This window comes from Notolepis coatsorum (genome assembly GCF_963971535.1).
Source record: "Notolepis coatsorum genome assembly, chromosome: 12".
In the NCBI taxonomy this organism is placed as follows: domain Eukaryota; kingdom Metazoa; phylum Chordata; class Actinopteri; order Aulopiformes; family Paralepididae; genus Notolepis; species Notolepis coatsorum.
In genome coordinates this window covers 82,278,667-82,297,398 of record NC_140176.1, presented here as the reverse complement: position 1 = coordinate 82,297,398, position 18,732 = coordinate 82,278,667, and the positions used below count along the sequence as shown (strand labels likewise).

Here is an 18,732-nt window from a genome sequence, read left to right as displayed (position 1 = left end):
CTCTCTCCCCCTCCCTCCCACACACACACCCCTTTTCTGCTATTTCACATGTCATGTCATTCATTATTGATTTTTCAATTTATGTTCAACTAGCTGCAATAATCCTGGCAACGATTAGTTGGGCGTTAGCATCATAGACTCACTCTAGATTAAGTCTTCATGTACAGATAGCATCAGACTCACTCTAGATTAAGTCTTCATGTACAGATAGCATCAGACTCACTCTAGATTAAGTCTTCGTGTGCAGATAGCATCATAGATCACTCTAGATTAAGTCTTCATGTGCAGATAGCATCATAGATCACTCTAGATGAAGTCGTCATGTGCAGATAGCATCATAGATCACTCTAGATTAAGTCTTCATGTACAGATAGCATCATAGACTCACTCTAGATTAAGTCTTCATGTGCATATAGCATCATAGATCACTCTAGATTAAGTCTTCATGTGCAGATAGCATCATAGACTCACTCTAGATTAAGTCTTCATGTGCAGATAGCATCATAGATCACTCTAGATTAAGTCTTTGTGTGCAGATAGCATCATAGATCACTCTAGATTAAGTCTTTGTGTGCAGATAGCATCATAGACTCACTCTAGATTAAGTCTTCATGTACAGATAGCATCATAGACTCACTCTAGATTAAGTCTTCGTGTGCAGATAGCATCATAGATCACTCTAGATTAAGTCTTCATGTGCAGATAGCATCATAGACTCACTCTAGATTAAGTCTTCATGTGCAGATAGCATCATAGACTCACTCTAGATTAAGTCTTCATGTGCAGATAGCATCATAGACTCACTCTAGATTAAGTCTTCATGTGCAGATAGCATCATAGACTCACTCTAGATTAAGTCTTTGTGTGCAGATAGCATCATAGATCACTCTAGATTAAGTCTTCGTGTGCAGATAGCATCATAGACTCACTCTAGATTAAGTCTTCGTGTGCAGATAGCATCATAGATCACTCTAGATTAAGTCTTCGTGTGCAGATAGCATCATAGATCACTCTAGATTAAGTCTTCATGTGCAGATAGCATCATAGATCACTCTAGATTAAGTCTTCATGTGCAGATAGCATCATAGATCACTCTAGATTAAGTCTTCATGTGCAGATAGCATCATAGATCACTCTAGATTAAGCACAATGATTAGGATACTTTGTACATTGTGTGCGATCGTGTGAAATGTGTATTTCATGGAAAACTACCCTGGCGTGTGTGTGTGTGTGTGTGTGTGTGTGTGTGTGTGTGTGTGTGTGTGTGTGTGTGTGTGTGTGTGTGTGTGTGTGTGTGTGTGTGTGTGTGTGTGTGTGTGTGTGTGTGTGTGTGTTTCTCTCAGACTAGTGTGTTATAGTCAGTGGGTGTTAATAGTAGCTGAATGAAAGACAACACAACTACATGAGTCATAGCAGAGAGATATATTTTTAGAAAGAGAGAGAGAGAGACAGAGAGAGACAGAGAGAGAGAGAGAGAGAGAGAGAAAACAGAGAGAGAGACAGAAAGAGAGAGAGAGAGCAGAGCAAAAAAAACAAAGAAAGAGAGAGACAGGAAGGCGACAGAGACAGAAAGAGAGAGACAGAAAGAGAGAGGCAGAAAGAGAGAGATACAGAAAGAGAGAGACACAGAGAGAGAGGCAGAAAGAAAGAGAGAGATACAGAAAGAGAGAGAGACAGAAAGAGAGAGAGAGTCTCTAAAATGTGCCGTGGTGGCACATTGCCTGTGGTGCATTTTTTCCTATTGCTAGGTTTTTGTGAGTTTTTCCTTACCTTCGCGTGGGGTATGTCTGGGAGTGTTCGCATTGCATTCATTTATTTTGCATTTATTCTAAATTTGTTGGACCTTATGGTGTTCTTGTTTTGTTTCTTGACTTATTGTGATGTTTCTTCTTGACTTGTTTAAAGAAGATGTGTCCGGCCCATGGGGACATTAACGTGTGTTGTCGGGCCTTACAAATAAATTTGAATTGAAATTTGATTTAGTGGTTCTTACTTACCCGTGTATATACTGGCGTTGGAGGCAGGGATGCCAAACTGGGACTCGATGAACTTGGGTATGAAGGTGATGAAGGCGGTGACTATGGCACACTCTGCTGTGTAGGACAGGCTGACGAAGAGGAAGGTCATGTTGCTGAGGATCCGGATGGCCGCCGCGGGGAGCTCTGTGGACAGAGAGACACACAGTGGTCAACCAGAGCTGCTACTAAACCATCATTCAAGACTTTCAAGTAATCCATCCGTCAAATATTTCATCCATCAATTGGTGCATCTGAACGATTCATAAAAAAAAAAAAAAAAAAAAGACAATTGAACATTTACATTTAAGTTTACTTGTGTTTTATTTTTCCCATGAATGCATCCTGAAATCAAAGCACTTCAACAGGGTCTTCTGACAACCGTTTAGAAAAATGTTAGGGCTTCTGAATTAAATGATTCTTCCTTCTCTGCAATGCATCGAGGCAGTCATTTTTTAAATCGATTATCTTTTGTAATGGATTTATTTAATTCAGTCCATTAAATCGTGACCCCCCCCCCCCAAAAGTCAAGTTTATCTGTATCGCCTCAACGGGCTTCCCCATATGACGATGAAACGACTCCCCCTGATCTTCATCCTCAGTGATAAACTTAGAACTAACCATATTCACACAGTGGGCTGTTTTGCTCTTTTTTTTTTATTATTGCAAAACAAAATTATTAAAAGTCAGTACTCAACACACAATGCATAATGAAACTAACAATTAAGATGGCTAAAATGACATGCAAGCACAGAAACAGAAAGCAAAAAATATATATAAGAGCTGTTTTGCTCTTAGTCATGCTCAGGTTGGGGAAGCCCAATCTGAGCATGACATAGGAGCAAAATGGCCACCGTGTGAATATGGTTAGTTCTCTATCTGAGGGCTATACTGTCTTGTGAATATGGTTAGTTTCTATCTGAGAGCTACACTGGCTTGTGAATATGGTTAGTTTCTATCTGAGAGCTACACTGGCTTGTGAATATGGTTAGTTTCTATCTGAGAGCTACACTGGCTTGTGAATATGGTTAGTTTCTATCTGAGAGCTACACTGGCTTGTGAATATGGTTAGTTTCTATCTGAGAGCTACACTGGCTTGTGAATATGGTTAGTTTCTATCTGAGGGCTACACTGTCTTGTGAATATGGTTAGTTTCTATCTGAGAGCTACACTGTCTTGTGAATATGGTTAGTTTCTATCTGAGAGCTACACTGTCTTGTGAATATGGTTAGTTTCTATCTGAGAGCTACACTGTCTTGTGAATATGGTTAGTTTCTATCTGAGGGCTACACTGTCTTGTGAATATGGTTAGTTTCTATCTGAGAGCTACACTGTCTTGTGAATATGGTTAGTTTCTATCTGAGGGCTACACTGTCTTGTGAATATGGTTAGTTCTCTATCTGAGAGCTACACTGTCTTGTGAATATGGTTAGTTTCTATCTGAGAGCTACACTGTCTTGTGAATATGGTTAGTTCTCTATCTGAGGGCTACACTGTCTTGTGAATATGGTTAGTTTCTATCTGAGGGCTACACTGTCTTGTGAATATGGTTAGTTTCTATCTGAGAGCTACACTGTCTTGTGAATATGGTTAGTTTCTATCTGAGGGTTACACTCAAAATACACTTTTGTATTGATTGATTGATTGAAAAGGTGAGAGTGAGACCATACACCTGAACCTAACCCTACTAACCACCCGGTTTGATTACAATTTGAGAACATAACATTATAATGATGAAGTCACAATAGCTACTGGCCAATGACGGCTATAGAGTAGAAGATTTCTACGAACTCACACCCGAAACGGTTAATAGCATAAAAAGGAAAAAAGGAAAAAAAGGAAGAAATGTGAATTGGATGAAGGATCTCCTCAAACCAGGAGGGTCAGGTGTGCAGTAGGTGTAGAGGTGAAGCGACGGGTCATGATTATATACACAGATACACATGATAATACACAGACACATATCACAACCTCGTTAACATTCTCCAAAACCATTACTAATGCCAAAGCTTCTTTCTTTCACCATAGGATCGAGGCCTCTGCCAAGAATCTTCGCAAAATGCATGCTACCATGTCCTCCCTCCTCACTCCCCCCCCCCCCACCCCCTCCTCCCTCATCTTTTTCTGCCGAAGACTTTGCGATCTTCTTTGAGGAAAAAGTGCAGAACATCCGCAGCTCCTTCTCCCAACCCCCACCCATTCCAAACGCTGAATCGAGAACCTCATCCTTCACTCTGTCATCTTTCTCTCCCATTACAGAAGCCGAGACCCTGACACTGGTAACGTCGAACCGTCCGACTACATGCCAGCTGGACCAGCTACCCTCCCCACTCCTCCAGACCATAGCACCGGACATCCTCCCATTCCTAACTGCAACCATCAACTCCTCACTCAACTCGGGGGTGGTCCCCACCTCCCTAAAACAAGCCAGTCACGCCCCTCATAAAAAAACCAACCCTGAACCCCACCGTCATAGCCAACTATCGTCCTGTCTCTCTTCTCTCCTTTCTTTCTAAAACACTTGAACGTGCTGTATCCAACCAACTTACTGCTTATCTCTTACAGAATGACCTCCTAGACCCCAATCAGTCTGGCTTCCGGACTGGCCACTCCACAGAAACGGCCCTCATTGCGGTCACAGAGGCACTTCACTTAGCAAAAGCGAAAGGCCTCTCCTCTGTCCTGATTCTCCTAGATCTATCTGCAGCCTTCGACACAGTCAACCATCAGATCCTCCTCGCGGCCCTCGCAGGAATGGGAGTGGCTGGATCTGCGCTGACATGGCTGACATCATACCTCAACGACCGCTCCTACCAAGTGTCATGGAGAGGGACTCTGTCGGCCACCCGCCCCCTCCGGACGGGTGTCCCCCAGGGCTCGGTCCTAGGACCCCTTCTCTTCTCCCTCTACACTAAATCACTGGGTAACATTATCACGTCTCATGGCTTCTCATATCATTGTTATGCCGATAATACTCAACTCTTCCTCTCCTTCCCTCCCTCAGATATCCACGTCTCTGAGCGGATCTCGGCCTGTCTGTCCGACATCTCCGCCTGGATGACGACCAACCACCTCAAACTGAACCTAAGCAAAACAGAATTGCTCCACCTGCCGGCCAAATCCTCCCCCCTGACGGACCTCTCCATCACAGTCGAGAATGCAGCTGTGACCGCGTCCCCGACCGCCAAGAACCTTGGTGTTGTCCTCGACGACCAGTTGAACTTCTCTGCTCACATCGCAGCGACAACCAGAACCTGCAGATTCCTCCTGAGCAACGTCAGAAGGATATGCCCCTTCCTGACAAAAGAAGCCACCCAACTCCTCGTCCAATCAACAGTCATCTCCCACCTCGACTACTGCAACGCACTGCTAGCTGGCCTCCCGGCCACTGCCACCAAGCCTCTTCAACTCATTCAGAACGCAGCGGCCCGCCTGATCTCAAACCTACCGAAGTCGGCCCATGTCACACCACTTCTTAGGGACCTGCATTGGCTCCCCATTGCTGCACGTATCCGCTTCAAGGCCCTCGACCTAGCATACCGTGCGGCAAAGAGAACCGCTCCCGCCTACCTCCGGTCAATCTTCTGGCCGCCTCAGACCTACTCCTATCCAAGCTCCTGGAGGGTCATCAAAGAGAAGCCGCCTATTCTCAGTCCTTGCCCCACAATGGTGGAATGAACTACCCATCCCAGTTAGGACAGCCGAATCCCGTCCAATCTTTCGCCGTCGACTAAAGACTCACTTCTTCAACCATTATCTGAAATGATTAAAAAAATAAAATAAAATAATAAATAAAAATCTAACCCTGACTAACCTTACTGTCATGCACTTGTCCTAATAAACTAACCTACACTGTAACACGCAACACTTTGATGAACATTGTTACTCAGCTGATAAGAGTTGTACCCTTCTTGATGTCTTGTCGTACAGAACTTGTAAGTCGCTTTGGATAAAAGCGTCAGCTAAATGACTAGATGTAAATGTAAATGTAAACAGACAGGTAAGTCATATCACAGACAACAATGAGGACGAGTGCAGAGCCCCGGTGGAGAGCTTTGTAGGGTGGAGCCGAGCGACAGCAACCACCTCCAACTCAACACCAGCAAGACCAAGGAGCTGGTGGTGGACTACCAGAGAGGCAAGAAGAGCCCCCCCGCCCCCGACTCCCATCACCATCCGAGGGGATGAGGTGGAGGTGGTGGAGACATACAAGTTCCTTGGAGTACACCTGAACAACAAATGAGACTGGTCGGACTCTATAGGAAGGGACAGAGCAGGCTGTTCTCTCTGAGGAGACTCAGGTCCTTCAATGTGAGCAATAGACTGCTGCAGTCGTTTTACAAGTCTATAGTAGCCCCCCCCCCCCCCCCCCCTCTACTTCCAGTGAATGACGCTAAGCTCGGCTAACGGCGCGGCTGTTCCCTGAGCCTAATGCATGCACAGAGAAGACAAAGGTATGTATCTTCTTGTCTAACTCCAGGGTAGATGACAAATAAGCTAATTTCCCAAAAAGTTGGCATGTTCCTTTAAGTATACAGCAGCTGTGTATACTGTATACTTTACTTACGCATAGTAAATATTCAGAAGTTTTAATTGGCCATATGTATTGTAATATATAATATAACTGATACCCCCTCCACCATGCTGCTATGATGCCCACATTTCCCCAAGGGGATCAATAAAATAATATCTTATCTTAGGTATAACAAGGAAGCAGAAGTAACAAGGATAGAGATAGAGACTATATATATAACACTTAAAAAAGAGAGAACTGCTTCCAGTTTATCCGTCCTCAGGAAAGGTTAAGAGTTGGCGCTCACAATTATCACTACACATGTACGCTGTACACACACACACATTTCATGTTCGAACATGCACTCGAAGCACGTTCCTTTAAACCGGATGGGTGCCCTACTTATTCAAGGGAATGTGCACAAGCACACACACATACATGCATACATACACACACACACACATACATACAAAACATAAGCACCACAAAACAAGACTTGAGTGGCATCGGCCTCGCTTCAGGATAACAAGGGCGAACATGCCCCTGACGCCCGCCAGAGAACAGTGACCGGGTCACGCTGCCTGTCACTCAAAAAGTCATGTGGTCCAGCTGCAAATATACACCACTGTTACCAGGCAGAATGGAAGGGATTCATTCTACGGTGTTAAAACATCTACTATCACCGCAGAGACAGTGGGATAGAATCCAGCTGCGGTACCTCCGGCTTGGTCGACCGTCCATACTGACACAATTGGCAGTGTTAGCGGGTGGGAAAGCCGGTGGGGTGGGTCCTGGTCGTTGTAAACAGCGACTCCTACAGTTCGGTCGGGGCGCCTGCACAGCGAGGGAAGGATCTGGAGGGAGGTAGTGTGACCTTCCACACGTTACACTCTCCCAGTGAGAGTCCTCGCTGCCAGGTGAAAAGAAGCGGTGGGCTGGCTACACATGTGTCGGAGGAAGCATGTGATAGTCTGCGCCCTCCCAGACCGACGGTAGGGGGCAAAGCACGCAACGACCAGGTAGGGGATTGGGAATTGGCATAACGACTAACATTGGGATGGGAGAAAAACGGAAAAAGGAGGGTACCTGGTACCTGCTCCCATGTCTGCATTTCTGCAGAATTTTTTAACCCCTGTTTCTGTCTCTCTGAGTGAATTTATCGATATAGACATTCAAACTGTTATTTTGACTGCACAGGAAGTCTCTGTTAACAAGTAAACATCAGCTAGCCTACAATATGATAGACAAGATTGTCATGAATTAAATGCTGGGAGGATTTTCAAACTTAAATATGGGTTCACCTGTGGGAAGAAATTATTGGGAACCATGAGATTATTCATTACAGTACTGGCCATGTTCACTTCACATGGCAACCATTTTGCTCTTATGTCATGCTCAGGTTAGGATTCCTTTCCACCCTGTTCCCACCAAAGGTTGGATGGAATAGACTCCTCTAGGCTGACCCCTATTAGTAGACTAATCAACTAATCGATCGAAAGGAGCCGTAGTCTACCTCTTAGTCGAATGCAAAAAAAAAAAGAAAAAAGAAAATAATTCTCCTTTTTCTTTTATCATTCTTTCCAAAAGAAAAGAGGCCTAGAAGCATGGCTAACGCTAATGGCACGCATACCAGAGGCTAACTGCCTAAGAAAACAGGCACAGAGGCACTGAAAGAGGATTTCACCCATCAAATGAACACACTAGACTAGACAAATATCAAGATGTATCCATCAGTGGACCAATTGCATGCTTTTGCAGAGGACAAGAAGCCTTCAGTCGACTCCTTCAGACATTAAGCACCCCCCACAGCCCATACAGAGAGCATCCACTGCATGACAGAGACAGAGGGGATATGAATGGCAACAAAAGCGACACACCGTACACTATTGACGCAGAAAGACCTTGGTTTTCATCCCCTGACCATTAAAAAAAACTCAATAAAACTATCACTGTATTCACTTAAAACTATTCCTTATTATTCATGATTTATAATCATCATATATTTATGAGAGGCAGTTATGAAAGGCGGAATAATTGAGCCTCGGGCCCCACACAGTTTACGCCCCCGCAGGCTGACATCACACTTGGTGACATCACTGAAGCGCTGGCCTGGCCACAGATAGAAGTGCCTAACTACCGTTATTACATGGCGTTTTCACATTCGCCGAAATGCTTGCTTGTGATTGGTCAATAGCGCTCGTCAGAGGTCCGATATTACTCGATAACGGACCTCTGTGGAACAATAATGACCGCAGTGCGCAGCTGTTCGCAATCAAGGCCACTGACACACTGCATCAGTGCAGCCAATCAGACACACCTGCCGGCTGCACTGACAGCGGAGTGTGTGTGACGATGACAGCGGAGCCAGAACAGAACTGAGTCTGCATTTGATCTCGTCTTGTCGATGTAAAATGAATTAGGTATATTGTTAGTAAGTTAGCCATGTAATAAGCGGGATAATGTATAGCTATACTCGATCATTGTCGCAAAATAATTGACCTTCACTGACGTTTAAAAACACCTCGGCGCTGCGCCTCGGTATTTTAAACTCCATGTCGGTCAATTATTTTGCGACAATGACCTCGTAGCTATACATTATCCCTTACGTATTCAACCTCTCTACAGGAACAGCCATTTACCACAGATTTCACACAATATAGTCCAAAAATAGAGAGAGAGAGAGAGAGAAAGGTAGAAAGAGAGAAATACGTTGGGATGGATGGATGTTGTGGGAGAATTAAGGGAGTCGTTTGAAAACTAAAGACTACAAGCTACTCTCAATTGCAGGTTTTAGAGAAAGATGCCTATTCTGACCCGCTGACTTTAACTCTCAGGGCTACTGAGAAGGAGGAGTGGTGGAGGGTGTTTATCAGTGTCTCTTACCGCCTCACCACTCACTCAGCTGAAACAAATCAGTAATTAAGGTCTCAGTAACACTGGTTGCCATGGCGATCAGAGTTTAATTACCCCCCCCCCCTTACTCCCCTAATTCTCTCACCTGTCTTTTTTGTGGATGGATATGTGTGTGTGCGCGTGCGTGTGTGCCTTGGACGAGGCCTGGTATTCTAGGTTTCACGTTATAATTAGATGTGATTTATAGAGGCGACTTATAATAGGTCCTGTTTGGCTCACATGCTGCTCAGAACAAAAGAAAATAATGGAATTAGGGTCTAATTACTAATGAGACTGTGGTTCTGTGGGGGGGGGGGGGGGGTAGCTTCTCAGCGCTAATTCAGCTAATCTGGCTCTGGGTGGAGAAACCACTAGCATCTGTTAGCGTTGGCCAGGATCAGAGGTAAGGTAATGGTGCTAATCATTTCATAATATGTGGGGAGTTGGGTTCTGGGGGAGATGGTGAGGCCCTGTTGAAGTCCAGAGCAGCTGCTCTCGAAGTGCAGATCGCACACAGGCTCCGTCATGAATGATCTGATGATTCAATAAGTATGGTAACAGAGATCCACTAGAGCTGTGTGATGGTAACAGAGATCCACTAGAGCTGTGTGATGGTAACAGAGATCCACTGGAGCTGTGTGATGGTAACAGAGATCCACTAGAGCTGTGTGATGGTAACAGAGATCCACTGGAGCTGTGTGATGGTGACAGAGATCCACCAGGTCTGTGGGGGTTTTAGACCTTCACTTTCACTTTGAGTCAGTAACCTTACAGTCTCTAGAAGAAGAAAAAAGGGAATTACCCACAATTCAAAAGTTAAAGTGACATGTAGAAATTAATAAGTGTAGGGTGATATAATATCCATTATGTTTACTGTATACCCATCGACCGTATCTTTATTTGCACTTGATGTTCTATTGCAGTGGACAATAGCCAGAAACATGAATGTTTTTGCATTAATGCATGTTATTTCTATAGCAGGTAGCCTGTAGATACGGACTGCCGACACGGCACTGTGCAGCAGAGGCTCGTCCTCACGAGGCCCCGCCGTCCCAAGGTTCCCTCTCAGGCCCTTGTCCTCGGAAAATATAGAACTTGGCAATAAGTCAGCCGAGTCCACAAGGGCACAGCCCACTAACATTAGGCTTGGATCTGTATAATTGCATTCTAGGATCAAAAGCCCATCTCTGAAGACATGCGGTAGCGATTCCTTTTTCTTTGCAATGCCAGCTAGTTCTAGCTCTGAAGGTCATAACAGCTAAGCTGTGAAAATACTAGCCACTTCGCTGCAGTCATATCTTTCAGGGAAAATGCTGAATTTGTCCTATAAAAACACACGCATCACTAAAGCACATTATAGCACTGAACACCAAAGTTCTTGAGTTAGCAAAATGACCCCTATATTCCGTGCTCTGGATCGCACGGACACAGGGGAATATCGTCACAGTGCGGCCGAAACCCCCGCTGTGAGTGTAAACAAAAGAGGGGTAAAGTGGATGCGTGTGTACGGCACTGAGCAGGACTAATGCACGTTAGGCAGCTGGCCCTGGCAGCATCCCTGGCAGTACTCAGGAACTGCACTGAGCAGCTGTCCAGGGTCTTAACTGACATCTTCAACCACTAGCCCAGGCAGTTGTCCCAGAGTGCTTTAAAACCACCTCCATCGTGCCAGTGGGGAAACACTCCTCTGCCTTGAGCCTTAATGACTTCCGCCCCGTCGCACTCGCCCCCATCATCATGAAGTGCTTCGAGAGGCTGGTCCTGGCTCACCTCAAACCTGGCCTCTCACCCTCACTGGACTGGACAGTCACCAATTTGCCTCCTGTGAGAACAGGAGCAGGGAGGACACCATCTCCTCAGCGCTACACTCCACCCTCTCCCACCTGGATGAGAGCAACACCCATGATGTGAGAATGCTGTTCATCCACTTCAGCTCAGCGTTCAACACCATCATCCCGTCCAAACTCTTCTCCAAACTTGGTGACCTTGTGGAAGCCAAGGACCTTGACATCAACCCCTCTGTCTGCAACTGGATACTAGACTTCCTAACGAACAGACCTCAGTTAGTTAGGACAGATAATCTCACCTCCTCCACCCTCAACCTTAACACCGGTGTCCCGCAAGGCTGCGTGCTGAGCCCCCTTCTCTACTCCCTCTTCACCCACGAGTTGTTAATAATGGTGTTGGTACCATGCCGTGGGGCGGCGTGGCTCAGGGGTGTCCAATGATCGAAGGGTTGGTGGTTTGAATCCCGCTCAAGCCCATGTCCATCCCATTGCCGTTGTGTCCTTGGGCAAGACACTTAACCTACTTGCCTCGTATGAATGTGTATGCATGTGAATGAATGTTGGTGGTGGTCGGAGGGGCCGTAGGCGATGATTATTCGCCACGCTTCCGTGAGTCTGCCTCACGGCAGCTCTGGCTGCAATTGTAGCTTACCACCACCGGTATGACTGTGTATGAACGAATAATGGACTCTGTGAAGCGCTCTGGGTCAGTGAAGAGCGCTATATAAATCCAATCCATTATTATTATTATTATTATTATTATTATTATTATTATTATTATTATTATTATTATTATTATTATTATTATTATTATTATGTATACAAGTGCAGTTGTTCAAAGTGAGTCAGAAGATCCTTAAGAACTTCTACTCGTGCATAGGGGTGGGAATCACCATCATCATCACGATACGATACGATATCGATTCTTTGGACAACGATACGATATTTTCCGATATCACAAAGTCTGCCACGATACGATACGATTAGATTCAGGTGCCTGCGATCGATATGAGACGATATTATATGCCCATTTAACACAATCAGTAACATTTAAATCAACAACAAAAAAAGGCAATGGAAATATCATTTGACATTTTTATTTTTGATCTCTTCCAGACATTTAAATGAAAAACAATCTATTGTTTTTAATACAAATAGACCTCCTGTTCACTGTTTTTGGTTTGTTTTTCTTTTTTTTCTATATTAATATCCTATCACAGCGCTGTATTTTGGCTGGAAAAGGCATATTGGGAGTCAGAAGGTGCAGTACCGGCCAGATCCTGTTAGTGGGGCTATCTCGAGAATGCAGTAACCCCCCCTCCTTCCCAGTCCCTAGTGGACCTCTCTATCGCTCTATCAGCTTAGCTTAGTTAGCTCACGCTAACGCAACGTTAATTTCGGTATTTAACGCGACGTGGGCATAAAGGAATGGCGAGGATGGAAAGCATGTTAGATGCATTTGACCCCTTGTGGGGAAAAAAAACAACAGGCACTTATTTCGGGCAAAATAGGCGGACTCTGAAGCAATGCTGTCTAACGTCTACACACGCTGAGCTGCGCTGAGCTAATGTTGTTCCGGCCGGGCGGATATGCTCACGGGGGGATTTTCAAAATAAGAGTATCGCAATATGAATCGATCTTTTTACGTTGCATCGATCCTATTTGATAATTGATAATAGATCGATATATCGATCTGGATCGATGTATCGTCCCACCCCTACACAATAGAGCAATTTAGAGCATCCTGACTGGTAACATCACCTCCTGGTTTGGGAATAGCACAGCACAAGACCGCAGCAGACCGTTCAGCCGAACGCACAATTGGAGGTGGGCTTCCCACTCTCCAGAACATTTACAACAAGCGTTGCAGGGCCAAGGCTAAGAGAATAATCAAAGACTCTAGTCACCCAAACAACTGCCTCTTTGAACTGCTGCGGTCAGGCAAGCGCTACCGGAGTCTCATGGCCAGCACAGAGAGACTCAGAAGGAGCTTCTATCCCCGGGCCATCAGGATGCTCAATGACACTATGTAACAACCCATCATCTACACTCACTGCACACACATCCACATGTACACACTCACTTTAAACAAACACTCACTTTAACACACTTTATATTTATCTATTATTAATGAGATTTGCACTACATTCATACCTCATTTGCACCTTACCCTAAGTTTTGTACCTCATTTTATTTCTGCATTGTACCTCACTGTTACTCGTTTACTCTGTATTGTATATTGTATATATGTATATTGACTGAACATTCCTTTACTTACTTTTTACTTACTTCTTAATAACTTTTTTTTACTGTATGAAGCACAATCTCAGGGGCTCATACAGAAACAAGCATTTCATCATAAAGTATTCTGTATTTTATGACAAATAATAAACAAACTTGAACTTGAACTATAGTAATATAGTGTAGTCTATACTAGGGCTGACCTCAACTAGTCGAATAGTCGACTAATCGATCGAAAGGAGCTGTAGTCGACTGCCAACCTCTTAGTCTAATGCAAAAAGATTATGTAAAAAAGAAATACAATATTATAAAAAAGATTTAAAACAATTCTTTCATTCTTTCCAAAAGCCTAGAAGCATGGCTAACGCTAATGGCGTGCATAGGGCACAGAGGCACTGAAAGGGGATTTCACCCGTCTAATGAACACACTGACTAGACATATCAAGATGTATCCATCAGTGGACCAATTGCATGCTTTCACAGAGGACAAGCCTCAGACCCCCCACAGCCCAAATGGAATGATTTTGCATTCGGGGGGGGGTAGTCGACTCATTTTGGACAATCGAAGTATATACAGATCTATACAAATCCTTAGTCCGGGACAGGCCTAGTCTATACATCCAGGATTGTTCTGCTTTCTACCAGTGCAGGGAGATGACAATAGGCTGCTCTAGCTGCTTGTGCCACTGACTTATTGTCCACAGCATTATTATAAAAACACAAAGCCCTCTGAAGCTGCTTACAGTAAATTACCTGCAGCATTGGTTTAGCGTCAAGGCAACTGCTTTGGCAGCCTCATCAGAGCACCGATCAATAGCTTCTCCACGTGAGGTCTCCGCAGAGCCTCCGCAGTTGCACAACAAGAGGACTGATCCAGAGTCGGTGACTGGATTAAGGTCCACTTGCGCGTCAATAGTTCACACCTCCACTTTACAGTGCGTGGATGGAACCTTCAGAAGAGGAGGCGAATCAATGTTGCAGAGGGAAAACCACCACCCCTTACACTCCTCTTTAATGCACCAAGTGCACTCTTGATAAAAAAAGATGTGTTGAAATAACGCGGGATGTGTCGAGGGGGGGGGGGGGGGGATAGTGTATATGTCTGGGAGTAAAGGCTGTGTGCGGGGGGGGGTAAGAGATAGATTTTTTTTTTTTTTTTTACATTTATTTAACCTTTATTTACCCAGGCAAGCAAGTAAGAACAAATTATTATTTTATTTATTGTCAAAGTATGCATAATGTTGTGTTAATTACACGACAAGAGATATGTAATGTTAATTACCTGAAATTATTCAGTTTTTTGGGGGGGGAAACCCTGCATATATCGGTATCGGAAATTAAGAGTTGGACAATATGGGTATATCGGTATCGGTAAAAAAGCCAATATCGAGCATCCCTAGAGTGCGTAGGTAGATTTTCCCTGTCAAACAGTAATGAGGAAGATAAACTACTTATTCTCAATTCCTGAAAAGGCAATCATAGAGTTGCATTATATCTTGATGCAAGTTGCAAATCTTGATGTGGGTTTTATGTTGTGTCTGAACTCTGAACTGTATGTACCACTGTCCTTCTTGGCCATGTCTCTCTTGAAAATTAGATTTTTAAATCACAATGTATAAATGTATATTTCTGAATATTCTTGGCTGGATAGTTGTATATTTAAGATTTTAGAATGTATATACATACCAGAATGTATATCCCGGACCGTATTTTATTATTTATTCTATTCTTATATTATTATATTCTTATTCCTATTTTAGTCCTATCGACTACCTAAATGTTTATTGTTGTTCAATGTGAGCGATCTGTAGTGCCGAATTTCCCTCTGGATTATTAAAGGATTTCTATTCTATTCCATCTATAACAATCTCAATAAAAGAAAAAAAAAAGAAAAATAAGCATTTTATTCTAGGGTTTCCCTGACGTGTCTATTCTTTCCCCAATACATTTCCAGTTCTGCGTGCGCGTTCTGCGATCTGATTGGCCACGGACGTTTCTGGTGCGATCTGATTGGCCACTGACGTTTCTGGTCATGTGACATGTGCGCCCAATCGCGTGACGAGCTGTGTCTTTGCCCATTTCCGGGTCTAACAGCCTACAAACTTAGTTTATCACTGGTTAAGCTTAGGCGACTCTTTCGAAGTTGGTTATGGTTAGAGTTTGGAATCAGGGCTGGTGTTCTATCGCCCTGCTCTAAGACAAACTCTAACCTTAACCAACTTCGAAAGAGTGCCTAAGCTTAACCGTCGAAAGAACTTGCCGTCACACGATTGGGCGCACATGTCACATGACCAGAAACGTCAGTGGTCAATCAGAGCGCAGAAGGCGAACGCGGAACTGGAAATGTATTGGGGAAAGAATTCAGGCTTCCCTGACAACGGGAAGCATCCGCTCCTCACCTTTGATGTCCCTCCCGAAGCCCATGGGGGACGAGGCGTTGCGGCTCTTGCTCTTCTCCCGCATGACGTCGTCGTCGCTGGACTCGTCGCCGGGCGAGCTCATCTTGTTCTTCTTCTTCCTCTTCTTGTGGCGCGGCGGCAGCTTCTTGGGGAAGGCGAACATGGGCACGATGACCAGCAGCATGGCCACGGAGCACAGCAGGAAGCCACTCCACCTGAGGGGAGACAGAACATGGGCACGATGACCAGCAGCATGGCCACGGAGCACAGCAGGAAGCCACTCCACCTGGGGGGAGACGGGACGAGTCTAGTTTTTTACCAACGTTCGCGTTCTGCGATCTGATTGGCCACTGGCGTTTCTGGTGCGATCTGATTGGCCACGGACGTTTCTGGTCATGTGACATGTGCGCCCAATCGCGCCCACTGGTTAAGCTTAGGCGACTCTTTCGAAGTTGGTTAAGGTTAGAGTTTGGAATCAGGGCTGGCGTTCTATCGCCATGCTCTAAGACAAACTCTAACCTTAACCAACTTCGAAAGAGTGCCTAAGCTTAACCAGTGAAAGAAACAAGCGTCACACGATTGGGCGCACATGTCACATGACCAGAAACGTCAGTGGCCAATCAGAGAGCGTCTCCGCAAACTGCGGCTACGAAAAAAATAGCGCCACACAGACAGGGCTCCAGACGCTGTTCCACATCCTTTAAAGGGCATTTAACCCTTTCACTACCACACTACAGACGGTTAACCCAGACGAAGGGTTAACCGTCTGTAGTGTGGTAGTGAAAAGGTTAACCTTCTGTAGTGTGGTAGTGAAAGGGGTAACCATCTGTAGTGTGGTAGTGAAAGGGGTAACCATCTGTAGTGTGGTAGTGAAAGGGGTAACCTTCTGTAGTGTGGTAGTGAAAAGGGTAACCTTCTGTAGTGTGGTAGTGAAAAGGGTAACCTTCTGTAGTGTGGTAGTGAAAGGGGTAACCTTCTGTCGTGTGGTTGTGAAAGGGTTAACCATTTGTCGCATGGCAGTGAAAGGGTTAACCTTCTGTATTGTCGCAGTGAAAGGGTTAACCATTTGGTATTGCGGTAGTGGAAGGGTTAACCGTATGTAGTGTGGTAGTGAAAGGGTTAACCCGTTGCCGTTTACACACACACACACACACACACACACTCCTACCAGTTTCCAACAAAGCGCGGGTCACTCTGGTCTATGTTGACGACAGTCTTGGGGTCCACGTAGTATCCTATGAGGACTCCTCCCAGTAAGTATCCAGCAGCTGGTCCCAGAGCTCCCATCACGTACATGATGGCTGCAAGACACAAGACACACAGCCAATCACAACCATGGACACTACATGTGCAACCAAGACACAAGACACACAGCCAATCACAACCATGGACACTACATGTGCAACCAAGACACAAGACACACAGCCAATCACAACCATGGACACTACATGTGCAACCAAGACACAAGACACACAGCCAATCACAACCATGGACACTACATGTGCAACCAAGACACACAGCCAATCACAACCATGGACACTACATGTGCTGGGCGACAGTGGCTCAGGAGGTAGAGCAGTCGTAATCCGGAGGTTCCCGGTTCGATTCCCACTCCTCCCGGGCAGCCTGTCGAAGTGTCCTTGAGCAAGATACTTAGCCCCTAATTTCTCCCGATGTGCAGGTTGGCACCTTGCATGGTCGCCTCTGCTGTCGGTGTGTGAATGTGTGCGTGAATGGGTAAAATGTGAGGAACAAAATTGTAAAGCGCTTTGGATAAAAGCTGCTATATAAATGCAGCCATTTACCATTTACATGTGCAACCAGCCAAATCATTGGCTGTGTTGAGAAGTAGTTAATGGTAACAGTAACTATCCGTTCATGTAGGTGACTTGTTGTTTAACTACATTTTGCGGTAGTTGGGCAGGAAGGTATACACAAGATATAACATCATGGACATGGATCCATGCAACGGTATGGATTTTTTTACTATGCCATCAAAAATATATAAATACTGACAATTGTATTAGAAAGATAAAGACACAAAAAAATAAAGAAGATGTCAAATCATATTGTAATTCTTACTGGAAAACTATACCATCAAATACCGCCAAAACTCGAGAAAATTATATTTTGTGGATGTTTAACAAAATTCAGACCCTAGTAATTTTTTTTTCTGCAAACACGCATTTAGGTTAGCTAATCTGTTCCTATTCAAAACAAAAGGACAGCACCGAATGGACGGTTTTGTGATGGATGGGTATGGCCGCTCCATTAGACTTAAAATATATTCATAATATGTATTGTAAAAGTTCACTAAGAACTAATTACAAGATATTTCCCCCCACAGCAGTCTGTGTTGTACCAGAGGCTATAGGTCCATCCAGGGTCATCTTAAACCCAAGTCGACTGCCTGCACCTCATTAATAAAACAAGGAATACGGCGATGTGTTCCACGCTCTACGAGTACTACCTACACTTTCCCCATTAAAACAAGTTAATGACCCATCACTGTTCCACTCAGTCATTCTGGCTAATTCTGACCTGGGACCTGTGGGAACCGTTCATTAGCCCTAAGGTGTGGCTCCCACCACATCCTTAACAACTGCACTGAGATCAGCGGGGACTCCTGGCCAGCCCTCGGGGGAGGGGGGGGGCATCGCCTCCACCTCCCAAACAACTGACCCACACGCAGTAGGGGTCACGCAGTGGGGGTCATGCAGTGGAGGTCATGCAGTAGGGGTCACGCGTCAACTTGGAGGGACGCCTACGGTGTTTCCATAAGAACCTCAGATCAACTCAGATGAAACTGGACTTTGAAGAAGTCTTTATTTGTAGCACATTGCTACATCGTCATGCAGCGAACACAAATGCATTTTTTTGAGTCG

General features: G+C 44.8%; 1 protein-coding gene across 1 annotated transcript in view; it reads right to left on the bottom strand.

The window, feature by feature from the left end:
- The window catches only part of slco5a1 (solute carrier organic anion transporter family member 5A1), a 122,565-nt gene that overhangs the window by 45,114 nt on the left and 58,719 nt on the right, over window positions 1-18,732 (bottom strand). Inside the window, exons 3-5 of the mRNA XM_084326450.1 lie at window positions 17,016-17,148; window positions 15,848-16,062; window positions 1,998-2,162 (exon numbers count right to left, since the gene is read on the bottom strand). Of these exons, the coding sequence (XP_084182576.1) occupies window positions 1,998-2,162; window positions 15,848-16,062; window positions 17,016-17,148 (513 nt within the window). The remainder of the gene's footprint in view (window positions 1-1,997; window positions 2,163-15,847; window positions 16,063-17,015; window positions 17,149-18,732) is intronic.